At 41.8% G+C, this 23579-nt stretch overlaps 3 protein-coding genes across 4 annotated transcripts; 2 read left to right on the top strand and 1 right to left on the bottom strand.

Annotated features, from left to right (window-relative positions):
- The first annotated feature begins 696 nt into the window (after window positions 1–696).
- On the top strand, window positions 697–7337 carry riox1 (ribosomal oxygenase 1). Its single transcript, XM_041958755.1, has 15 exons — window positions 697–813; window positions 1019–1171; window positions 1333–1478; window positions 1672–1771; window positions 2294–2407; window positions 3221–3327; window positions 3420–3527; window positions 3691–3725; window positions 3972–4150; window positions 5270–5374; window positions 5483–5624; window positions 5737–5857; window positions 5995–6094; window positions 6178–6264; window positions 6422–7337. Exons 1-15 carry the CDS (start codon window positions 727–729, stop codon window positions 6479–6481), a joined length of 1644 nt encoding a protein of 547 aa, XP_041814689.1. The 5' UTR covers window positions 697–726; the 3' UTR covers window positions 6482–7337.
- LOC121621994 (NADH dehydrogenase [ubiquinone] 1 beta subcomplex subunit 1-like) lies at window positions 6701–8555 on the bottom strand. The gene is made up of 3 exons (XM_041958757.1): window positions 8491–8555; window positions 7350–7494; window positions 6701–6902 (listed from the first exon to the last, which is right to left on the bottom strand). The coding sequence occupies exons 2-3, from the start codon at window positions 7487–7489 to the stop codon at window positions 6866–6868; spliced, it is 177 nt and encodes a 58-aa protein (XP_041814691.1). The 5' UTR covers window positions 7490–7494; window positions 8491–8555; the 3' UTR covers window positions 6701–6865.
- A 221-nt stretch (window positions 8556–8776) lies between these two features.
- Window positions 8777–17348, top strand: cpsf2 (cleavage and polyadenylation specific factor 2). Of its 2 annotated transcripts, none has more exons than XM_041958794.1 (15): window positions 8777–8811; window positions 9371–9537; window positions 9623–9782; window positions 9900–10005; window positions 10093–10222; window positions 10354–10469; window positions 11008–11195; window positions 11430–11720; window positions 11904–12004; window positions 12328–12531; window positions 12634–12786; window positions 13065–13287; window positions 13519–13836; window positions 15001–15135; window positions 16689–17348. In XM_041958794.1, the coding sequence occupies exons 2-15, from the start codon at window positions 9389–9391 to the stop codon at window positions 16779–16781; spliced, it is 2367 nt and encodes a 788-aa protein (XP_041814728.1). In that variant the 5' UTR covers window positions 8777–8811; window positions 9371–9388; the 3' UTR covers window positions 16782–17348. The 2 variants fall into 2 exon arrangements, with proteins under 2 accessions (XP_041814728.1, XP_041814726.1); XM_041958792.1 differs by having other exon boundaries at window positions 8784–8922.
- The last annotated feature ends 6231 nt before the right edge of the window (window positions 17349–23579 follow it).

Here is a 23579-nt window from a genome sequence, read left to right as displayed (position 1 = left end):
TCGATTGGATTGATTTTACCATTATGGGATGTGGGAAATAACATCCAAGGAGCTTGGATACAGCCTATGTAATATAGTATTAAAGTAATATACTTTAGGTGGACATAAGTCACACAACATGAAACATATTGACCTTTTATTTAAAAAAGCAGCCAGGTTTGTTAGTCAGACCGAGAATAGAATTATGAATTAACTGTCCAAGTAAAATAAGGGACCGACTAGTAATTTCTCATGTTCAAATTTCAAAATGTACAGAAACAAATGAGAAAATGCTTATTAACATGAAATAAACATACCATCGCCTGAGCTATGATCAGTTAATCTAAATGGAAATTCTGGCTCATTGGACCATTGAACTGTTTTGCTGTTGGAAAACATTTATGACAAATGAAGGGGGGTACGCTAATATATCTGCTGAAGAATTCTATATTTTTACTTGTTTGCTTAATATTTTCTTTCTTTTTACGCCCCCTCTGTCTTGGAGTGTTCTAGCGCTCATTTTATTTGCATCTGTTCGCTTAAACGTCTATTTGTTTAACTGTATAAAAAAGAAAGAGGTGGTCAGAGGGTCTTTTAGGGTCCCTTCAGCTTGTTCAAGGCTGTAACTTTAAGTATAAAGTCTATAGGAGGCAATATTGAGCCCATCCGACAGCAAATGTTCCCAAATCAGCCCTCGAAGAAGAGAGTCCCCCAGCAGTCGCAGGGTGATGACGTACATACTGGAAAATGGAGAGAAAACACATGTCGGCTTTTGCTTTGTATCAGACGCTTTCCACAGACTTGCCCGCTCCCGCTACGAAGGCTTCCGTGCAGGTAGACTTTATTAAAATAATGCGGTAGATGCTGGTTCAGCGTTCATGTCTGTCACAGCTGCGGGAGGAACGGTGCCCAAACCAGCACAGTCCTCCTGATAGCGAGTCAGTGATCAAACCATGCTACATATGTCATCTCCCTTTCTCCAGACTGCTTGTGCAGCATGAACCTATTTAGCCTCATGCTAATTTGTGTGGCGTTCTAGGTGGCAGACAAGAAGAGGAAGAAAAAGGAGAATGGAGCCAGTAAGGTCAACACAGGTAAAGCTCAACCAAAGCCTGAAAGGAAGAAAATGCGAAAAAAGCCCCGCCTCCTAAAGTCTGCACAACGAGAGGAGGAGCTAAAGGGAACGCCACAGGTAAGTGTGCACCTGCTGCAAAGGCACAAACACAGACAGATCCTACTGTATGTTCATGCCCACATCTATGAAATGTTGTCCGTTAATCTGAATGTGAACATTGGTTGAACGTAAAACAATTGTGCTACTCAGTTATGGTTCATTGGGTCTGTGTGCTGCAGATGCAAGAGGAGGAGAGTGTGAATGGAGACGGTGAGATGCTAGATGCTTTTCTGGCAGACCTGGCGAAAGTCAGCAACAGCAGGGAGAGAGCGAGCAAGCTGTTCCAGTGGCTCATCAACCCCATCCCTGCCAAGTCCTTCTTCAGGTACAGATGAGCGTGATGGCTGTATTTCTGCCTGTAAATGTGCATTGATCTTCATATCGATCCCAGATGCATGTAAACATTCAAAGGGAAGAAGTACAGCACAGCAAACGCTGGAGTCACACAGCGGATAAATGATAAGGCGTCATCTTTTTCTTTGAGCATTCATTGGCTAATATTTGTCCTCTTTCCTCAGGGAAACATGGGAAAAGAAGCCCATTCTTGTTCAACGAAAAAATCCACATTACTACAAGGGACTTTTCTCCACAGAGGAGTTCAATCGCATATTAAGAGAAGTTAGTATCGGAAACGTTTAACAGACACTCAGCCATCCTTAATTTATGTATAATTTCCCACCTGTGTACTTGCACCTGGGTGCTTTCATGAAATGTAGTAATTTTTTTTTTCTTCATCAAAAGTATTGGAAGTATTATTTTTGACTTCCATTGGCAGGCTTTGCTGCCACGTCAGGGCTTGTTCTTCATCACTGATTTTGCTGAATGGTTCACATTACCTACAGACATTGCCTCTTCTAGAACCTGTAATTACATGGACTATTAATCAAGGGAATTTCTATGAAGTTTGCTCTCATTTTTAAGAATGATATAAAGGAAGAAACTGAATAGGAACAAAACTGTCCTGTTTTCTATGGAGTCTGTGTGCTGCAGATGCTATTGTTGCTGTATATTGTGTTGCTAATAGCTATCTATGTGTGCAGATTTTTCCCATTTGATTAACTGTAAAATTTTTGTGTTGTATTGCATTGTGTTCTTTGATAGTTGATTAAAAATTGACTGAATGATGGTGTTTATTTTTAGGAGGATGTTCAGTATGGAGTGAACCTGGATGTCACAAGCTACACTAATGGCATGAGGGAGACGCACAATCCTCCAGGGAGAGCCCTGCCCTTTACTGTGTGGGACTTCTATGAGGTAAGGCCAACCGATGCAGGCGGCAGATTTGTGGACAGTTTGTGATTACTTCTAATGCAACATTACTGTGATTCTGCATGTCTTTATGGTTGGATTGCATTCCTCATAATTGGGCCCTTTGCAGCGAGTTAGCCGCACCAGCTTCCTCAGTGGGGGTCATTAAAGTTTCTTCTAACTTTAAAATTTTCCAGGACCGACTTCATTAAAAAACAGATTTTTCTGTTTATGTATTCAGGAATATATTAATTTTAATATTTTCTGTGCTGCAAGCAGGAAGTCATTTCGTGTTAAGTGCACTAACCGTATCAGAGCACCATCTGCACTGCTTGCAAATCAGCAATCATCATCATCATAAGTCCTCACAGCACTCTTATAAAGACTCCTGGCAGTGGATGCTGTATGGAAGGCTGATATCCTGGACCTGGACCCAGCTTTTGATTGAAACAAATCTGGTCCAACACACTGCAAGCCTCCAGAAATCCTCATCACCAGCAAATTCACTATAATTTCATACGTCGAGTGTTTGTGACGCAAAGGAAGCTTTGTTTAATGAAATTGATTGCCGACCCTATTTGCACTGTGTGTTCTATAAAGGCTGCTGTTTTTCCTGAAGTGTGGCTGTTTTTGTTTTGTTTGTTATTTCCGTCCTTCTTGTTACAATTTTTTTCTTTGGGAGGCCGATTGTGTGCATTGTTTTCATTCATCTTGAGAATGTTTTTTTTTCCATTGTGACATTATATAAAGCAACCGTCCATAAAAGAAAAAAGTCTGATCACAAAAAAAAGTAATCATCATCATGACTCCATTTCCCAGAGGGGCTGCTCCCTCCGCATGCTGAACCCCCAGGCTTTCTCCTCCACCGTTTGGAGCGTGCTGTCCATCCTCCAAGAACAGTTTGGCAGCATGGCAGGAGCAAACATGTGAGTATCTGGGACAGCTATTGTCCCAAAAACCTTTTTTTTTTTTTTGGATACTATCAACTGCTATTAAATGTCTGTTTTCCTTTAACCAGATACCTGACACCACCTGGAACGCAAGGCTTTGCTCCACATTATGACGACATTGAGGCGTTTGTGGTCCAGCTGGAGGGGAAGAAACATTGGAGAGTGTACAACCCGAGGTGAGAAACAGCGAGGAGCCTTGAAAACATTAACACCATGTCACAGATGTACCAGTGTGCTGCATTTACCACATGTGACTCATCCTACAATAATCAATCTTTGTAGTTTAATATAAATTTTACCAGGAACATACAGTGAAGCTGTATTTCTGACTTTTTTTAGGACAGAAGATGAGGTCTTGCCTGTGCTGTCAAGTCGTAAGTAAAAGAAAAATTAATTTTTCAACCTTTTTTTTGCAGTGAAAGCCATTTCTCAATTTGGTTTAAAACAGAATTGAATTAAAACTATTTCCTATTTGTTATTGGCTTCACACACATCTCCACAGAGAAAGGCGTCTCATTGCATTGTCCCGTCTGTCTACCTGTGATCTGTTTGGAGCTGATAAACCGTATAGCACACAGCTGTCATTTCCCAGACGTGACCGCTTTGCGTCTCCTCTCCAGCGAACTTCAATCAGGCAGACATCGGGAAGCCGATCCTGGAGGTGGTGCTAGAAGCCGGAGATCTCCTCTACTTCCCCCGAGGATTCATCCACCAGGGTGACTGCCTCCCAGATGCACACTCCCTCCACATCACCATCTCCTCTTACCAGAAGAACAGCTGGGGGGATCTGCTGCACAGGGTACACACCTACATAGTTAACAAAAGGCCACATCAGGGCTGCAAGTTATTTCTCACAAACATCAAACATTTATTGACGAAGCATTGCAGGTGTAGTGTAATAACCAATGGCATTTACCCTATATGACACCTATATGATTGAACCTGCAGCCACTTTACGAAAGCTTTTCCATTTGCTGATCTAAACACGTTCAGTCCTTCTTGGAAAAAGCACTTGGGTACACAGAAAATGATGCTTTTTCGTTTGCAGCTGCGGCAACAGCAGGTTTTTATGAATACAGAAGAAGAACCAAGTTTTGTTTGGTAATCTGCAGATTGTGCAATGCAAAAACACCGCAGCATTAAGTGCACTGTAGCAAAGACCAAATCCTAAATATAAGAGCCCTGTGGATTATCATTTAAATTTCAGTTTAGAAATAATAAACTTTTTTTAACTACAGATGAAGGCAAAGGCTCCGGTCAGAAACCTGGGTGCTTAACAAAGGGCAGCATGAGGTTAAAGAACATTTTCCATTTTTGATTTTGTTTTTGATTTACATTGGGAACATTATTAATCTACAGCCACATTATGAAAGCACATTTGTACAGGAAATTATGCTTTTTATATTTGCAGCTGCAGCAACAGATGTTTGTTTTGGAATAAACAGAAGAATAACTGAGGAAGTTAGTCTGAGGATTGATGGCCCACGTGGTTTAACACGCAGAAAAGACACCCAAATTTTAATCCGGAGATAATCCAAGGAAAAAAATGTTCCAGTACCACCCGACAGTTTGATTGCAAAAACGGCATAGCAATGAGCACTGCGCCAAAGGAGAGGACAAAACCAAAAGCACAAGAAGTGTGTGAATTATCACCAGTTTACAGTGATGACCAGTCTGTTTTCATATGTCGGATGGTCACACAAATGTAAAACACAATATGTACACTCATTACATACTTTGGAACTGATGGAAAATATGAGAAAGACGGATAAAAATTCTGCAATAGATAAACAATACCACTCTGAGCCTCAGGACCTGCTAAGAGGAAGTTTAACAGACTCTCTTTATAACAGTGAACCAGGTTTTTATGCTCCATTTTTATATTTTAAGGTCTTTTCACCTTTTAACTACCCTTCAGGTGGTTCCAGCAGCACTGGAAATAGCAATGGAGGAGGATGTGGAGTTCAGACAGGGCTTACCTCCTGACTACCTGACATACATGGGAGTACAGAACTCTGACAAGGTAATTAATCAGTCATTTTGTGTTTACTTGCTATTTCCTGTCATCCATCCTTGACTTTTTATCAAGGGCCGACTAAATGACCGACTAAAGTCCCCCTCATGTGTTCAGGATGACCCGCGCAGGACGAAATTCTTCTCACAAATTGAGAGTCTGATGAAGAAGCTGACAAATTACGCCCCGGTCGATGCTGCCGTGGATCAGAAAGCCAGAGACTTCCTCCATGACTGCCTTCCTCCCATGCTCACCCCAGGTATAGGATGGATACATCTGTTTTGGAGGAATAAGCTCATTGTTATTTCGCTAAATTCAGAAAAAGAGAACCATAATGCTTCTGATCTAATTATTCCGTGCCCTCTCCGTAGAGGAATTGGCCAGCAGTGTGAAAGGAGCGCCAGCTCGGTGGGAATGTGGGCAAGTTATGGATGTAGGTGCACAATTCACTACCCAGACCCGAGTTAGAGTTCTGCGTGCTGGATGTGCGAGGTAATACAACTTTTTTTTATTGCATTTCACAGCATACAACACCTGATTTAGTGATTCATTAAAATGGAAATGTGAAAAAATGGCAATGTAAGACATAAGTTTATCATGTGATATAGCCAAGTTTTCTGTATTCCCAGGTTATGCAGTGACGGAGAAGCTGTTCACCTTTACTACACAACAGACAACTCCAGAGTTTACCACAAAGAGGAGCTCAAGAGTTTCGAAATAAAAGCTGAGGTAGATTGGAAGATCTGAGTAAATCAAATGTCCTGAACATTGTGTCTGAAGGATGGTGTCACCACATATTGTTTTTCTTTCAGCACACAGATGCTGTGGAGTTTCTGATCCATTCATATCCCAAATTTGTGACAGTGGGCAGTTTGCCCTGTGATTCTGCAGAGGACACGGTATGCATATTCTCTCAGTCTCTCTTATGTCCATGGACTTAGTAAAAGACATCCCATTTTACATAGATATTGTAAATGATAAATATTTGAGCCTGCGTGATTGTGAAATTAGTGGTTTGACTTATTCTTCATGTGGCATTTTTTTTTTTCCCCCCAGATTGCTTTGGCTGAGCTGCTTTTTGAGAGGGGGATTATCCACACTGCAGAACCTCTGTAGTGGCCACCAACTCTTCAGTCATGCTGACTGCTTGAATAGATTCAAATGGCCTTTTTACAAAATAAGATCTTAAATGCAAAACGTGTCTCATCCCATGTAGTTTTCATTATCTTTACTGGAATAGTAACGCTGTTCAGCATCAAATAAACCAGTGTTTTCATTTTTTTAGATGAAATAATGTGTGTTATGCAACCAAGATCATCGAAAAGCAAATGATTTTGATGAAAGAACATGTTTATTATCGGTTGATACAACTTAAATTATTACAGATTGTTTGATCCAACTCAAAAACAGACATATAGAAGTCTTAAATATTCTGATTTGAGGGCCACCCATCAGTTATTCACACCACAGATGACAGGACACATTGCAGGTAGGGGCAGTCTACTTCCAGGTCACCTCCTCACCAGGTTTCAGCTCCCTAAAGAGGAAAGAAGTTAAAAAGCTGCATAAGCTTTGTCGGCATTAGTTGACCTTTATGTGAGACAAGTTTTTGACATGCTTGCTATCCCAATCCAATTCCAACCTTGCAAATAGTACTTTTATATACAGCACAAGGTAAAATGCATATAACAAGAGGATATAATGAGCTTTTTCATACCACACTGAAAAGGTGTCCATGCCAGAAATGTTTGGGTGGGTGGGTTTATGAAAGTGGAATGACTGTATATTGGATAGTTAAGTGTTGCATTTGAAATTACTTTTGTTTATTTATCACTGAGTGTTCTGCTGACTAGTACACAATTATTTCAAACGACAGGTATGTAGCAGCAAAAATCATCATCATGAAAGTTTGAAATAAATGGCACCTGATGCTTAATTCACTGATAATCTCAGGGGACCCTGGAAAACGGCTTTTTGTTCTTACCTGCCGAACAAAAGACTTTTGTTCCTGAAAGCTGTCAGCTTCTGGTCCTGTTGTTTGTCAAGGTACCATCCAATCACAAAGCCCAAGGGCACCAAGATGTTGGTCCAGTGCTCACGGGCAAGTGCTACAAAGTTAACCATAGTTCCTACAGAAATAAGGACACAGACACAGTGTATTGTAAATTCTGTGGCACCACTTTTATACTTTGATTTAAAACAGTTATGCTTACATTTACAATTAGAGAAACTGAGGCTGCCAAATATCAATTTCCCACATGCTTAACATTGACAAGGATTGAAGTTAATCCAAAAACCATCACGTTGCTAGTCAAGATCATGGCAACTGCTGCAGTGCAGATTTGGTGAATCTGCACTGTGAACCACTGAAACAAACCAATGCAACTTTTGCACAGTGTGGAACACAGAATACACAGAAGTGCCAGGATAACATTTGCCATATCTTGCAGGTTGCTCTGTCAGCCACTAAATGAAAATCGGCGTCTTTTAAAAGGACTTGATCCAGAGACACTAAAATGAATGGGAAGCACTAGATGGTATCATACCGGATTTGCCTGAAACGATTGATAGGGAACCCCATAAAAAAAATGACATTTTCCCCAACACATCTGCGGACCGACACAGGGCTACCAATTACTTAAGGACAGTCCATCTTTATATACAGGACCTCCACAAAACTCGTGTGACCCAACGGCTAATACATTCTTGCTTTTTTTCTTTGGGCAAACTTATTTGTACGGACACCTTTTGGCAAAGCTTACTTTTATAAAACACCAGCGAGTGTTATAAAACAAAACATAAAACCATATGTGCGGTAGCTATATACACAGCTGGCCTATGTAGTACATTATAGCTACTCACAATATGGTCCTAAAATACTATAAAATACAGGTACCTTACACACTTTTAACCCCAACTATCGTAAGATATTTGTAGCACTGGCAGAAGCTACTGGCTAATCAGTTAGCTAGCTAGAATTAGCAATAGGTTTCAGGTTTTCGTTGAGAATGGTTTCTCAGTTAGTTGTTAGTTAGTTGAATTGGTTGAGTTTAGCATAGTTAACGCGTTGGCAACAATTGCATAAACAAAAAAGAGATATGACGTTAAAATGTCTAAAATATTACCGTATGTTTACAGCAAGCCGTGGCCTTCAGCTCTCCATTCAGTAGGTAGAGGACATTGGACTCTACCAACTGTAAAAACACGACAGTGTTACTTGAAAAGTAAAAACACCCCTTTTTCTATCAATGGCCAAGGTGATAAGTTATCATATCACTTAATACAACCATTAACTACAAAATATAACGAATATTTTCAAATATAATACGATTAAGTGAGCATTCGGTGTTTTGTCATTAAATCAGTTTGTATTAACACCCCCAACCTTGGTACGCTCCTTCGCCCTTTCACATGATGATGGTGCGGCTAACGTGTTTGCTAGCAAAGTGTGTATTTATGAACGCTAACCAAAATGTCTTAATGTTGGAATTATAGAATATCCACTTGTTGTGTTTCTATTCCAACGGGTGACTATTTATATTATCTCCTATTTAATGGTATGCTGCACGTTCCTTTGTTGATACAAATCACTTAAACCCAGAAGCTAAAATGTGGCTAGCATGCTAAATAGACAGACTTTGCCGGGTAATTTGTTAACGTTCATGCTACTGCGAACTAACGTGAAAATTAGCTGTGGCTAGCAACCAAACTGTGTTTACTTTTAATTCTCTTACTACCCGGCAAGCTAGACACGTATTCCACAGGCCGAACTAATGCTGTATTGTACTGTTACATCGTACAATTTCAGTTTACAACCGAGAAGTGTTTTTGTTTGCTTTGTTGATTGAATTGAGTGACTTTTGTTTTCATTTGTGATCGTAGTAAAAAAAGCCGAAAGGGACCACACGTCATACCGTAACGTTAGCTAGGAAATATTGTGCTGTTTTTGAGGATAGTTGCGTTATGGTAAGCGTGACCTAATGCTAATTTTTTTACTATTTTCAGCATTACAACTAAGGAAAAATGACGTCCATTATCAAGCTGACAGCCGTGTCGGGGGTTCAGGAGGAGTCGGCCCTCTGTTACCTGCTGCAGGTGGATGAATTCCGCTTCCTCCTGGACTGTGGTTGGGATGAGAACTTCTCAATGGACATCATTGATGCCATGAAACGGTAATTATGGTATCCATGTTCTGATCAGTTTCCTGCCTGTTCTATGAGTTAAAACAAGTGTGTCATGTCTATTTTCGTCCTACAGGTATGTTCATCAGGTCGATGCTGTGCTCCTTTCCCATCCTGACCCCATACACCTGGGAGCCCTGCCATATGCTGTGGGCAAACTGGGTCTGAACTGTACTATCTATGCCACAATTCCTGTCTACAAGATGGGTCAGATGTTCATGTATGATCTGTATCAGGTAAGAAGGGGATGTGGGAAGGTGTGACACATGTTAAGTTGTTTACTAATACAGCTTGATTGCATGATAACAGTTGCTTTCTTTATCATGTTCTTATTTCCACTCCATTCTTTACAGTCCCGAAACAACAGTGAAGATTTCACACTGTTCACCCTTGATGATGTGGACTGTGCTTTTGATAAAATCCAGCAGTTGAAATACTCTCAGATTGTCAACCTGAAAGGTGAGTTAGTTACAGACCCTTATAGGTCAGCAGTCATCCCCTGTGTGAATATCACAAGTGTTTCTTATCTTTCTTTTTACCTTACAGGGAAAGGGCATGGTCTCTCCATCACTCCTCTTCCAGCTGGTCACATGATTGGAGGCACTATTTGGAAAATTGTGAAGGATGGGGAGGAGGAGGTTGTTTATGCTGTGGACTTCAACCACAAGAGAGAGATGTGAGCATGGACAAAACATCAATATGAAACAGATTTTTATTTTTTGTTTAGGTTGATTTTCGTGTTTAGTTTAGCTGTCTGTTTCATGACCCCCCCCCCCTTTTTTTTTTTACTCTGTTTGTCTGTTCTAGCCACCTCAACGGCTGCACGTTGGAGAGCATTAGTCGTCCTTCCTTACTTATCACAGACTCTTTCAATGCTGCATATGTTCAACCACGTCGCAAACAAAGAGATGAGATGCTCCTCAGTAAGTGTGTGTGTGTGCATATGTATATATATATATATATATATATATATATGCGTCTTTATCAGGTTGCTGGCGTAAAACATTAAATATATTGTCTTTGTACTGTTTTCAGTTACAGTTTACAATTTGATTTACACAGCATCCCATTTTTTTTTCTAATCAGAGCTGTGATAGCATTAATAATTATTTAAGATGTATTGGAATCACTTTGTCCTGGTGGTCTAGCAAATGAACCATGTAATCCTGATTTCTTTTTCCTATCAAGATTGAAATTCAAAGAAGCAAATTGTGTGTTTGTTTTGTTAAACCTGTGTGAAAAATAACAGGATAATATGTGGCATTTCAGATCCTTGCATCTCAAACTATTAGCACTTCTAGGGAACAAGGATCACAAGCATGACATTTTTCCTTTCATGAGCCTTACATTTTTTGGTCTTCTCATCCCTTCCTCTATTTCTGTTTAACTGATTATTTTAAAAGTAAAAACACAATGGGTGAAAACGCTGTTTATTTTCAATAATATTCTTTTTACTCACAGCTAATGTCATGGAGACCCTTCGTGGTGATGGTAATGTCCTAATTGCTGTGGATACAGCTGGGCGTGTTTTGGAGCTGGCCCAGCTCCTGGACCAGATTTGGAGGACAAAGGATGCTGGACTGGGAGTTTACCCACTCGCTCTACTTAACAATGTCAGCTATAATGTGGTGGAGTTCTCAAAGTCCCAGGTATCAGTCACAAATTTTCATACTTGAGAAGACTTTGTACTATTCCTTACAATGGTAGTCATTCAAATTTTAAAATCACAATCCCTTTATTTACCAAATAGAATAAGTTTACACAATAACATGAACTTATCGTGGTAATATTGGTGCAGAGACATAGCAACAAATTCTAATCTTACTTTGTTTGTAAAATAGCTTTTCATCAGTCATAATTGTTAATCTGTTGTCTTTCTGTAGGTGGAGTGGATGAGTGATAAGCTAATGAGGTGTTTTGAAGACAAGAGAAACAACCCCTTCCAGTTCCGTCACTTGACCCTGTGCCACAGTCTGGCTGACCTGGCCAGGGTGCCCAGCCCCAAGGTGGTCCTTTGCAGCCAGCCAGACCTCGAATCAGGCTTTTCCAGAGAACTCTTCATCCAGTGGTGCCAAGACGCCAAAAACTCTGTCATCCTGACCTACCGCACTACACCTGGAACCCTGGCCCGCTACCTCATCGACAACCCTGGAGAGAGGATGCTGGATCTGGAGGTGAGACCAGCAGTCACAATGCCCATTTTCCCATGACGGAGGGTTTCGATTTATCTCTTCATGCAGCATTTGCCCCTCGGGGAGCTCCTGTCTCTCACATTCAGACCCAGCTGAGGAAACAACAAAATGTGTCACTCTATCATTTGCACCATAATCCATCTTTCACTCTTCTCATTTTGACAGGTGAGGAAAAGAGTGAAGCTCGAAGGCAAGGAGCTGGAAGAATACCTCGAAAAGGATAAAATAAAGAAAGAAGCGGCTAAGAAGCTTGAACAAGCAAAAGAGTAAGTCTCAGTAGAAATAGACACGGGTCGACTGGGTTAGCTGTCTCTTTCTGATGATGCTTTATGCCTGTTGGTGTTACAAAACATTTGATTCATATGATTTGTCTGTTCACAGCTAAAAACAGAAAATTACATAAAAAGCCATCAGAAATGCAAATGGTGGTCTAGATTGCAAATCTAAAACAGGCTTTTTAAATAGAAATCTGCAAATGGGAGATGAGTCATGATACTTAAAGACATCATTTACATTTACACTCTGCAGCTGAGCAAAAATCTGTTGCCTGTCCTTTGAAACATTGAATGTTAATTTCGTGCACTTGCAGGGTGGATGTTGACTCCAGTGACGAGAGCGATATGGATGATGATCTGGACCAGCCAGCTGCAGTGAAAACGAAACACCACGACCTGATGATGAAGGCCGAGGGCAGCCGCAAAGGCAGTTTCTTCAAACAAGCCAAAAAATCGTATCCAATGTTCCCCACACACGAAGAGAGAATCAAATGGGACGAGTACGGGGAAATCATCAGGTGCTACAATATTAAAACATGTGAACATCAGGTGGATACAGAGATAGTACACTCATCTGTGTTTTCTGCCAACACCTATAAGCCATCGTTGTCCTTTCACAGGCTAGAAGAGTTTCTGGTTCCTGAACTGCAAGCCACTGAGGAGGAGAAAAGCAAATTGGAATCTGGGTTGACCAACGGCGATGAGCCCATGGACCAGGATCTCTCTGTTGTTCCCACCAAATGCATCTGCAGTGTAGAAAATCTTGAGATTAGGTCAGTGATCCTTTAAATCTGTCTGTGACAAGAGCACCGCAGGTTTAAGTTCCCTCATAAGTTGCCACTAGAGCTGATCAGAGGCCATCAGTACAGTGCTGTGGTGCGTTGGATGGCCTTCAGGTGTGAATGAGTGTAACCGTTTGAATGTCTGCTCAGTAAATCTCTTCTGCATGAATTACAAGTCTTATCAAGAAATCTTGTCTGTGGTGGTGTTAAACAATGTTTGACAAATCAGCAGTATTAAAAAGCTTTATCCCGCCTTCCTCCTTCTGCAGAGCGAGGGTGACGTACATAGATTACGAAGGTCGCTCAGATGGCGACTCCATCAAGAAAATTATTACTCAGATGAAGCCGAGACAGCTGGTGATTGTTCACGGGCCGCCAGAAGCCAGCCTCGACCTGGCTGAGTTCTGCAAGGCTTTCAGCAAGGACATCAAAGTCTACACACCCAAACTGCAAGAGACTATAGACGCCACCAGCGAAACGCACATCTACCAGGTCATCTTCGATAAAGGCCTGCTTGGCTTATTTTTCATTAGATAGAATTGTTCTACGCAAATGTATTATCATTCTATCAAGTTTATCCCATAATGGGATTGGAGCCAAGAGGTTAACTGCGACAAGGTTGATTTCTTTAGCAATGATTACAGCTTTAAATTAACTAAAGCATAAAAGCAGCCTTACATGACGGCTAATGTCTTCATTGTGTCTCCTCTTTTCGCGGTAAAGGTGCGGTTGAAAGACTCCTTGGTGAGCTCTCTGCAGTTCTGCAAGGCCAAAGACACGGAGCTGGCCTGGATCGATGGCGTGCTGGACATGCGCGTGGTGAAGGTGGACACCGGTGTGATGCTGGAGGAGGGCGTGAAAGAGGAGGCTGAGGACGGCCAGGAGCTGGCCATGGACGTCGCCCCCGATCTTGGCGTCGACCACAACGCCACGGCGGTGGCGACACAGCGTGCCATGAAGAATCTGTTTGGGGAGGATGAGAAGGAGCTGTCTGAAGAGAGCGATGTCATTCCCACGCTGGAGCCACTGCCTCCACATGAGGTTAGGCGGAGAACACTTTATAGCCAAGTCGTTGCAGTGACGTATCATTATTTCTGAATATGACTATTTGTTGCTAGGGAGTTAAAAGATCAGCTTCACCCTGCTTGGAATAATAACTGTGTCCGATATGTTTTTTCTTCCACTGAAAAATGCAGTTACCTCGTTAAAAATGTACATCAACTTCTTCTCCCTTGAAAAAAAGGATCTATGAATATGCAAAGATTCTCATTTCAAGAGTTTAAGTGCTGGTCACAAGATGTCTCCCACTTCACCAAGAAGCACATTCGCAGCGTGTGCATGCATTAGCATTCGCACACTGTAGGGTTAGGGTTCCTCCATCACACTTGTATAAGTTTCACATTGGGCCGTGATTGGCTTCCAAATTAGTAGAGATGTCCCAAATTAATGCTTGTAAGAACACGCCTTAAACTCAGATTTGAGGTCAGCAGATGTGAAAACAGCCTTTTCGTGTCAAACTCTGCACATACATCATCCTGCAGAGCGAAGCTCAAACATCCAAATGAAGCAACAATAAACTTGTGACTCGAGAAGAACTTTTAGATACTTAAACAAGCTTTACATTGTGTTATTCAACTGCCAGGTTTTCCTTAAAAGAATATCAAACATGATGTGTGAAATATGTTTTTCAAAGTGCTAAAAACTGTACCAAATTATCAATAGTACTAGTGTCACAACAGTGAAGTGTCCCACCTTTGACTGACTGCATCATCAAAAGTGGAAAGCCTAATTGAGGTACCTTGCTTTAATTCCTCTTAAGAGAGATCTTTGTCTACATCTGGAAGGTTTGTCCCCTCTGCCTCTTCCATTTTGGCAGGTAACCTCATTTCAAGAGCCTTTGCAGTCATGCAAATTACTAACGGCTAATGAAGTAGTGCAAGCAACGGATGACATTTAGGTCCCAGCAGCTGCTGCACCCCATGGACACAAACTCTTATTCCCATGTCCTAGGACTCCATGTTGTCAGAAAATAAGTTTACCAAAGGTGAGTCCCAGAGAAGAGTTTATCGCAGAACAGATAGCCATGGGACTCTGATTGAGAAGGCATTGAAATGGGATTTTTCTGCCAGTAAGTGTCCACAAGGGCGTGTAAGCAACTCAGACATCCCTGAGTCTAACCAGCGCTCTCTTCATTTCTCCCTCCAGATTCCAGGGCATCAGTCGGTGTTCATCAACGAGCCCCGCCTGTCTGACTTCAAGCAGGTCCTGCTGAGAGAGGGCATCCAGGCCGAGTTTGTGGGAGGAGTGCTGGTATGCAACAACATGGTGGCCGTCCGCAGGGTAAGCGTCCTTCCTGCTGGCTCAGCGGGCGAGCGATCTTCAGCTCCCTGCAGCACTAGTCACCAATAGCCCTCGACAGGGAAAGCAGCCAGCGCAGGAGACATATGGAACCAAAACCACGCAGTCAAAATGCTGAGCTTCTGGTTTGATTCCATATTGATTAATCACATTTAGGTCTATGTGCAAAGGAGTTGTTCACTTGACATATGTATAGCTAGTGTTTTAACAATGTAGAATTAAAGGATCTGTATGAATGCGTTTGGCATTTGACAAAAAAAACATTATTTCACATCTCCTGTCTGCCGCTTCCAGAAACTTCTGCTGTACCCTTGAAAGCCTTTGAAACAATTGGCAGAGAATAATTTATCACTGCAACAAATAGACACAGAGTGAATACATTTCCAATGGCATGAGTATTTATTGCCTTAGATTCTGTTGTCTGAGTCATCAGAAGTGGCGATGCACAGCTGAAAACTGTCCCCATAAGACATACTAATACCATCATGAAGCAGTATGACACATTCAGCTTCTCCTTTTGTTTGATGATGGATCGTGCATCCCGAGCAATCAGCGCTTTTCAGAGCACTGGGCAAGTTGTTTCAGAGGCCGTAAGAAATACAAGTGCAGTCTAGAGAAGCACAGAGGCAGTAGGCTGTAGATACTGTATATGAATGTCTTCCTATGTGAAAAAAGCCTATGTTAACTTGGTGCTGGCAGTGAACCAAAATATAATTGTTTGCATTGTAGTTAGGTGGTGTCATTTACAATGTGATATAGTGTAGTTGCTGTGGTTTGACTGGATTAAAAGTATTGTTGAGAAGTATTTACAGGCACAGCTCAGATAATATAACCTAATTATTAAATTTAGTCTAGAAATCTAATTGTTCAGAAATTCACAAAGACTTTAAGTGTAAAAGACTTTTTTGTATGTTAAGCTGAAAATGACAAAAAAAACAAGTGAGGTTCTCGATGGTTCAGGGGTTAAGCTTTATTTATTTACACACTATAAAATACAAGTGCTTAACACAAACTGGAACATTAAACACAAAGAGAAACAAATACAGCCTGGCTAAGTAGGATAAAAAAAAAAACCCAGCGGCATGAAAACATCTGAAAACATCTCACCTCAGAACAAACACACACAAAAAAGAATCACAGGCAGAACTTAACAACTAAAGTAAAAGGAAAAGTAGGAGCGAGCCAAGATACCAACAACAAAATGCATAATTGACAAGAACTTAAAATAGACGCAACCCAGAAACTGAAATCAAAGAGAACTGAGACTGTTAAAGGAGTGTGTTTGCTTGTGTGCGTGTGTGTGCACGCTATTTAAATGGGAAAACTGGAAGTGAATTGCTTCATTAGACATTTAAATCCCAAGTCTGTGAACGTCTGTGGGAACGAACTGGAAACACGTTTATTTTTAGAGGTCGGCAGTGTGCTGCGCAGAGCTTGTACATCAGTGTTTAAAAGTGAAACCGTGTTGTACAAAGTGTTAATGAATTCTACGCGTGGACCCACATGACCTGTGCATCTTTGTGCTCTTTGTCCAGACGGAGGCCGGACGCATTGGCCTGGAAGGCTGCCTGTGTGACGACTACTACAAGATCCGGGAGCTGCTGTATCAGCAGTACGCTGTGGTATAGCAGCAGCAGGAGGAGGAGGAGGAGGAGGACGTGCTGCAGAAGAGCATACCACGGCAATACAGAGACAATCCTTTACGAGGACTTTACCCAGAGGAGCAGAGTGTACCACACTCGGGCTACCTCTGCCTCAGGGGCGGCTCCAGCTGTTTCACTGCAAACCTTGTTGTACATTTTCCCTTTTATATTTTTTTTCCAGATAACTTTTTTTTTATTGTTAGTTTACCTCCACAAAGCGAGAGGCAGGTGCTTTCCCCTGGACTGACCTCTCTGTGTGGACAGACTCCTACAACTCCTCCTACTGTACAATAACATCCTAATGCACTGGATGGACTAAAGGATGCATTTCCCCTCCGATTCTGTCATTAAAACCAGTCTTTTTCTAATACGCATCACTGTTGAAGGTTTGTCTCAGACATATTGAATCTCAGCATTTTACGAGTCCTGACCAAAATGTGATCGAAGCATCAAAAGCTGGCTTCACATTCTCGGCCCAATTCTTAAGCTCTGTCCAAATTCACTCATTCAATACTCCCTGTATAATAGACACCTTGGTTTACCCTATACTGAGCTGTAAATTGACATATAGGACAAATGCAATTATCCCATCGATCTGTAAAGTAGTGTACATGCCATGGACCCTACTTTTTTGTTCCATTGTTGGAATTTTTTAGATATCTCATGGATATGTTTCACATTATTAGACAATTTGCACACTCAAATCTGGTGGCAAAGGATAGATATGTTGCCCTCTATAGTGAAACCTTAGTTCGTGTATGACTTCTTGTGCCAAGATAGCATCAAAGAGGTAGTGCAGTGATTTATTATCACACTTTTATAATGTTAGGAGCTGTGTAAGAGGTCAAGGTTTCCAGAGTTTAAACTCCTACTGGAGGCCAAGTTTGAGAAAAGAAAAAAAAAAAAAAGCTGTATTATGTATTTCCTAGTCCTCTTAAATGCTGATGCATTGAGTTTGGTGTTTTTTGTTAAATGACAGAGTTAATATTCCTCCAACGAAAGCACATTAACTCTGAACCAAAACATTTCAAATGATACCTAACCATATTCAATGTGATGTTTTTGTTGTTTGCATGTGCTGTTTGTTTATCACCACACAAGATTTACTGCCCACTAGGTCAACTAGTTACTGCAGTAATGGAGACATTTTTCAGCCGCATCCACCTGGCCTCTGAATACCCATATCAAATCTGCCCATGCAGCAGGACCATCTGGAATACAGGGGTTGAGATGACATTGTCCCTGAAGCGATAACTGGGATTGAGTATAATTCAGCCTGCTATGTAGTGAGCTAGAATTACCGTTCTTCACTTTATATTTTAGACAACTGTCTCCCGCAGCAAAAAAAAAAATTCTGTTTACCTCCCTGGCTGTTTGACAGGCTAAAAAAATAATGAAATGGTTCAGCAGTTTGTTTTCTTATCTTTTTCAGGCACACATGGATATACAGCCTCACCTCTGCTGTGCTCCAGTGAGGTCTAACCGGTGTATTAGAAAGTTGGGTGATAAGAGGGAATGTTGAGGATGGAGGGGAGGCAGGGTGTCATAGCCGGAGAGATGTGTCCGCTGCAGCCGTGGTGGCACATTGACTCGGCTGATTACGTTTGCAGCGTTGTGTGAATCCCTGGGGGAGATCCTTAACACAGGCAGCTGCGGAATGCCACTTTTATGGATATACCAAAACAACCGCCCCTCCCTCCACACACACACACACACACACACCTCCCTGCCTCCCCGCAATTCCTCTTCAGCATCCCCAACTCTCAACATCACATGTGCATCATAGTGGTGGAGACTCCTCCTACACTGATAGCCTGTTAAGCAACCACAGGGGGTACACACACACACACGCACACGCACAGCCACCTTTCCACCACTTCCCTAACCATAACCATAACCACGACTTGCTTAAGCCTAACCTTAATCCATTGCTACATCCTAAAATGTAATGATATACCTTATGGGGACTTCTGTTTTGTCCCCATAAGGATGGCAAGTCCCTGTAAGCAGATTTATGTCATGCAGGACAGTGAAAGCAAGCAGTGTTACAGAGAGAGAGAGTGTGTGTGTGTGGAGTCGGGGGTGATCATGCACATGGTTGGAGGAGTTAGACTTGAGCACGGATGGCTGGCTGACGTGCAGGCCTGTTTTTATACAGTTGCATAACATACAGTTGTGCACTTTAGAAACATTAAATTTTAAATGCTCTTTTTTAATCCGTGGCTCACACACAGACACACACACACAAACTTTCATGTCCAGAAACACATCAATGATGCCTTTATTTATTTCTTTTTTCCCCCCTCAGTAACCTGTGGCAGACAGAAGCTGAGTGAGAGATGGAGAGTGAGAGTGGAGATGAGGAGGAGAGAGAGGAGCTCTTCTGTGCCACAGAGCATGCCAACCCTGCCCAGTCACTGCTTTTCATTTTGATAATTGACCGGGAACGCCAGAAATGTCCATCAGCTAATCCTCTTAGCTTTCATAATGCTGACTCTGTCACAGAAGCCCCTGTTTTAATGTAACGAGCAGCTAAGCCCGGAGCACAGGACAGAGTCGCCCTGGGGCACTGAGGCCGCTCTGCCCCCTGGAGGCCGGCGAGAGATCTGCTCTCTACTCAACAAGTGCCCCGCCAATCTGTCAGAACAGAAAATCAAATCATTAATCCATCACCTGGCTCCAGGCTGACCACCCCTCTGCCTTTCACACTGTACTCATTGGCAGGAAGCTGTACTCAAATCGGAGCATCTTGCTCGTGTGTAGCCATTCATCTGTGTGGATTGGAGGATGAATGAGCTTAATCCCTTTTGAATTCCCGGTCTACTCACTAAGCAGACCACTTAATGCCAATGACATCAATGTAATAATGTGAAAAGGGGATGGATTTCTATGAAACCTCACAATATTCAAACATAACATAAGGCAGAAAAATCCCATGATACCGAGCTCTAAAAATGGAACTTGGTCTTGTCAGTCTGCCCAAATGGACATCACGTTGAAATTTGTGGAGCTTTATTACTGTTGTTTTACAAGCTTAAGCACAGGTTGGTAATAAATAGAAAGTCAGTTGCTAGATACTTAAAATGTGTATCATCATGCCTCCATACATTTCCTGAACGTTAACAATTTCTTCTCAAAATGTGAAAATAATGAAATCATGAGACTATTCAACATTTTAACACTCAAATTAACAGCGAAGTAGTAAAACATTAGCTTTCTTGCTAACAGAAGAACAATGCCGCTTTCCTTCCTCTATCTTTCGTTCACGTCTTCTCATTCACACCTTCACCTACATTGAAGTAAAATCCATTAACATTAATACTGATTGAAGAGTGAATCACTCCAAATAACACGGCAAAAATAGCTAATTTAGCCTATTTATTGGTGCGACAACAATGTTAGCGGTTGAAGTAAGCATCTTGAATTAATGTGTGAACACTCCCAAGTTGAAATAAAACTAGAGTTTATTAGCTTAGCTTAGCATCAAAAATCAGGGCCAGCTAGCCTAACTCTGCCCAAAGTTAAAAAAAAAAATTGCTACCAACATTGCTGTATCTCATTTGTTAAATCTACCGACAATATGTCGAATTATGGTTTCACAGGTCGTGTTGTGAGTGGATGTATAACTGTGTGTAAAGACGTAAAACAAGTGGATTTTGGAAGATGTGATGACACGTCGGCGCCAGTTGGGACAAGAGGAGAAAGGAGAGCAGCTGGAGGGAAACAACAGAAAGAGCTGGAGTTTCCGGTGAGTTCAGAGATCAGTTTTAGTTGAGCTGTTAAAACATAGCCACTCTCCCACACACACACAATTTGTGTGTCCGTTGCTTGCTAGCTTACAGCATCTGCACACTTGGTATGTTGGCTGTATGAACACAAATGGTCCAGTTCACGCCAATAAATTGACTTAAACTGCTGTCTGAACACACCTTAAGAAGTTGCAGCTCCCAGCTGCTAGTTGCTAATAAATAATTATAGCACGTAGCTGTCCATAAAACTATAATTTATCATTTTTTGGACTGTAAAGCATTATAATACAACATGTTAATTAGTGAGCCAGGTTAGCTGTCTCCCCCTGCTTCCAGTTTTAATGCTAAGCTAAGCTCCTGACTGTAGCTCCGTGATAGTTAGCACACATGAGAATGATACGGAGCTTTCATCTAAATCTAAAACCCACAAAGGTAATTGTGTATTTTCACAAAAATGTCTGTGAGCTCTACTGTTTAATAATCTGTTTTTGTGAAGTTGTCTTTTAAACAATATTTAGAATCTAAAAGTCGTTTTTTGGAAGTAAGTTGAAAATGTTTGCTCCACTTCCTGTTTTTAGTCTTTTGGTTTTCTCCCTCAGGCTTTTCCACTCGACACATCTTAATTCCCCTCTAGGCCTTTGCTTGCTTTTTCCTCCATCTCTTCCCTAATTCCTGTCCCTGTGGGTAATCCCTATGTGCCAGCATCTTCCTTTGGTAATGGTCCTTCAGTAAAGCAACCACTTTTGCCCACCCGCTCTTTAAGATATACATTGAAAGGCAGTGTTGAGCAGGGATCCTGAATTACAACATTACGGAGGTGATCCTCTTATGCAACCTGCTCTTCACACCCGTCCACAAAGCGGGAATGCTCACGAGCACAAATCCACGAAGGCGCTCGCTGCCAGATTATCCGCAGTCCACAATACTGCAGCTGCCATTTTTCCTTTTTGATGAAACAATGCGTTTTGTCGGACACATTTCGCGGCTGTGACTGATCCTGGCTGGCTCTCTGGCAGACACATGCGGATGACTTAGCGATCATTCGTATGTGACTGGATATTTAGGCCAGATCACATGAGATTGTTTTGCTTGGCTTGTGTACAAACAGCACATTCTTCTCCTCACAGAGCAAAACAAACCTGACCAGTTGGTTGTCCGTAACTTGAGGCGATGCAAGGAATAGGATCAGGAAACACGCTCTTGGATGAGGGCAGTATCAGCCTCTTAGCAAACTGCATTCTGGCTGACATGTGGTTCCAGCCAGTCAGCAGAATGCAACCTGGCTGGCCTGCTCTTTCTGCTCAGCACATCAGAGGTAACCGGCCCTATCTGATGTGACACGGCTGACACCGCCTTGAGAGCTGTGAGGAGGCCCTGCCGATGATTAATTCAAGCTCGGAAAACATGATGAGGATTAGCTCTCTGTGTTTACCCCTGCAGACGTCTCTCCTAAACTCAGGATGCCTCTCTGGCATGACACAGGGCCGTGTAATAAGGCTGAATCATCCGCAGTGAACAATGTTGATGTGAAAACGAGCAGAGGCCAGACCGAGGAGTGTGAATCCAGCGAAGTGACTCAGCACTACAACTGTTTCTCTTCGTGCAGTTCAGTTTAGATGCCAGCACTCTGAGTGGTGGCCTCGGATGTCCAAATCAGCCTGCTTGCTTTAACTTGTAGCACAACATAAATGAGGTTTTGCTGCATCAGACAAATTTAGATAGTGTCAGGACGGAATGCTACATTTCCCGGGTGCCCTAATGCTTTCTGTTATTCACATTCAACATTCATCTCCTGCCAAATGATAAGCATGATTCCAGAGCTGCAGACTTGAGCCAGATTAAAGTCACAAAAATGGTGACTTTAAACTTGATGGCAGTGGCGTGTCCAGACTGTTTTGACTGGGGTGGGACAATGGCAATGGACTAGCATTAATTTACCATATCTCATATCTGTGTGAATTACTAATATTACAGTATCTTGAGCGACACCCTATGAATATAATATCAAACTTCCACACTTTATTCAAGTCCTCAAAAGTAAAGTGTAGCTCAAAAAGCAGACTAAATTGAAAAGAAAGCAATGCACATTCAAAAATGCTCATCAAACAGTTTGAACTAATGTCCCACATCTCACTGATCAGGCAGCCATTCATACAAAGTTTGACTACTTCACAGGAGATGTCTCCTGAAAAGCCTATTCTTAGTGTTGGTGCATTGGAGGCTTCAAGTTTCCACATCACACTGGGATGATACAAATCTTACTCGTAGCCCCCCCCCCTCGGCAAATGAATGTGAAAATAGCCTTCTAGTGTCAAACTGCACATACACCATTCTGCACAGTAAAGCTCAAACATTTGTCAGTAGGAACAAGAACAGAAACATACTTTTGAGAGGAGGGGGGCTTTATAGCATCAAGTTTTTACCTGGTAAGACCTGATGCTATAAAAGAGATACAGACTTCTGCATTGAAAGAACTCAAATATGTTAAAAGCAAACAAACAAAACAAACACTGTAAAAACATGAACAGCATGCGTGATAAAATAATATCAACTTAATGGTCCATCTGTTAACTTCCTTTAGAACCACATGTCACAGTCTTCATCAGGAAAAGGACCACTTGTTGTCACATGACCAAGGTCATACTCAGGGTTCCATCGAGGGTGCCCCAGGGCAATTAGCTGCTGACCTCTATTTTTCTCACTTAGACATGTGTAATGAATATACGTCATGTGAGACCATCTGAATTAATGTATTTAAAAGTAGATTTTAATTTACTACCCCCTCTACAAGACTGACCTCTAGATTATGTAATATGCAGATGTCACCTTTAAACCCATGCGTCTACAGCTTGTTATGTGCTTGTAGCGGTGCACACATTATAACCAAACAAATTTGCAATTAGCAAACTACCACGAACACCACGTGGTGATCCTGGATCCTTCAGACCCCTGAGTTTTTTCGGCCCCAGGGCAGTTGCCCACTTGGCCTGGTTTGTAATTCAGCCTTTCTTCTCCCTGACGTCTCTAAATGAAA

Source organism: Chelmon rostratus, chromosome 18 (assembly GCF_017976325.1).
Source record: "Chelmon rostratus isolate fCheRos1 chromosome 18, fCheRos1.pri, whole genome shotgun sequence".
Taxonomy (NCBI): domain Eukaryota; kingdom Metazoa; phylum Chordata; class Actinopteri; order Chaetodontiformes; family Chaetodontidae; genus Chelmon; species Chelmon rostratus.
This window is presented reverse-complemented; position numbering and strand designations above follow the sequence as displayed.

Excerpts from the sequence above, each read along its gene's own strand:
- cpsf2 (XM_041958794.1), top strand. The coding sequence starts at position 9,389 with ATGACGTCCATTATCAAGCTGACAGCCGTGTCGGGGGTTCAGGAGGAG. Across the intron at positions 11,721-11,903 it reads AGAGGATGCTGGATCTGGAG|GTGAGGAAAAGAGTGAAGCT; the intron begins GTGAGACCAGCA and ends TCATTTTGACAG. Across the intron at positions 13,837-15,000 it reads AGCCACTGCCTCCACATGAG|ATTCCAGGGCATCAGTCGGT; the intron begins GTTAGGCGGAGA and ends TTCTCCCTCCAG.
- LOC121621994 (XM_041958757.1), bottom strand. The coding sequence starts at position 7,489 with ATGGTTAACTTTGTAGCACTTGCCCGTGAGCACTGGACCAACATCTTG. Across the intron at positions 6,903-7,349 it reads AAAAGTCTTTTGTTCGGCAG|GGAGCTGAAACCTGGTGAGG; the intron begins GTAAGAACAAAA and ends TTTCCTCTTTAG.
- riox1 (XM_041958755.1), top strand. The coding sequence starts at position 727 with ATGGAGAGAAAACACATGTCGGCTTTTGCTTTGTATCAGACGCTTTCC. Across the intron at positions 814-1,018 it reads CTACGAAGGCTTCCGTGCAG|GTGGCAGACAAGAAGAGGAA; the intron begins GTAGACTTTATT and ends GTGGCGTTCTAG. Across the intron at positions 1,172-1,332 it reads AGCTAAAGGGAACGCCACAG|ATGCAAGAGGAGGAGAGTGT; the intron begins GTAAGTGTGCAC and ends TGTGTGCTGCAG.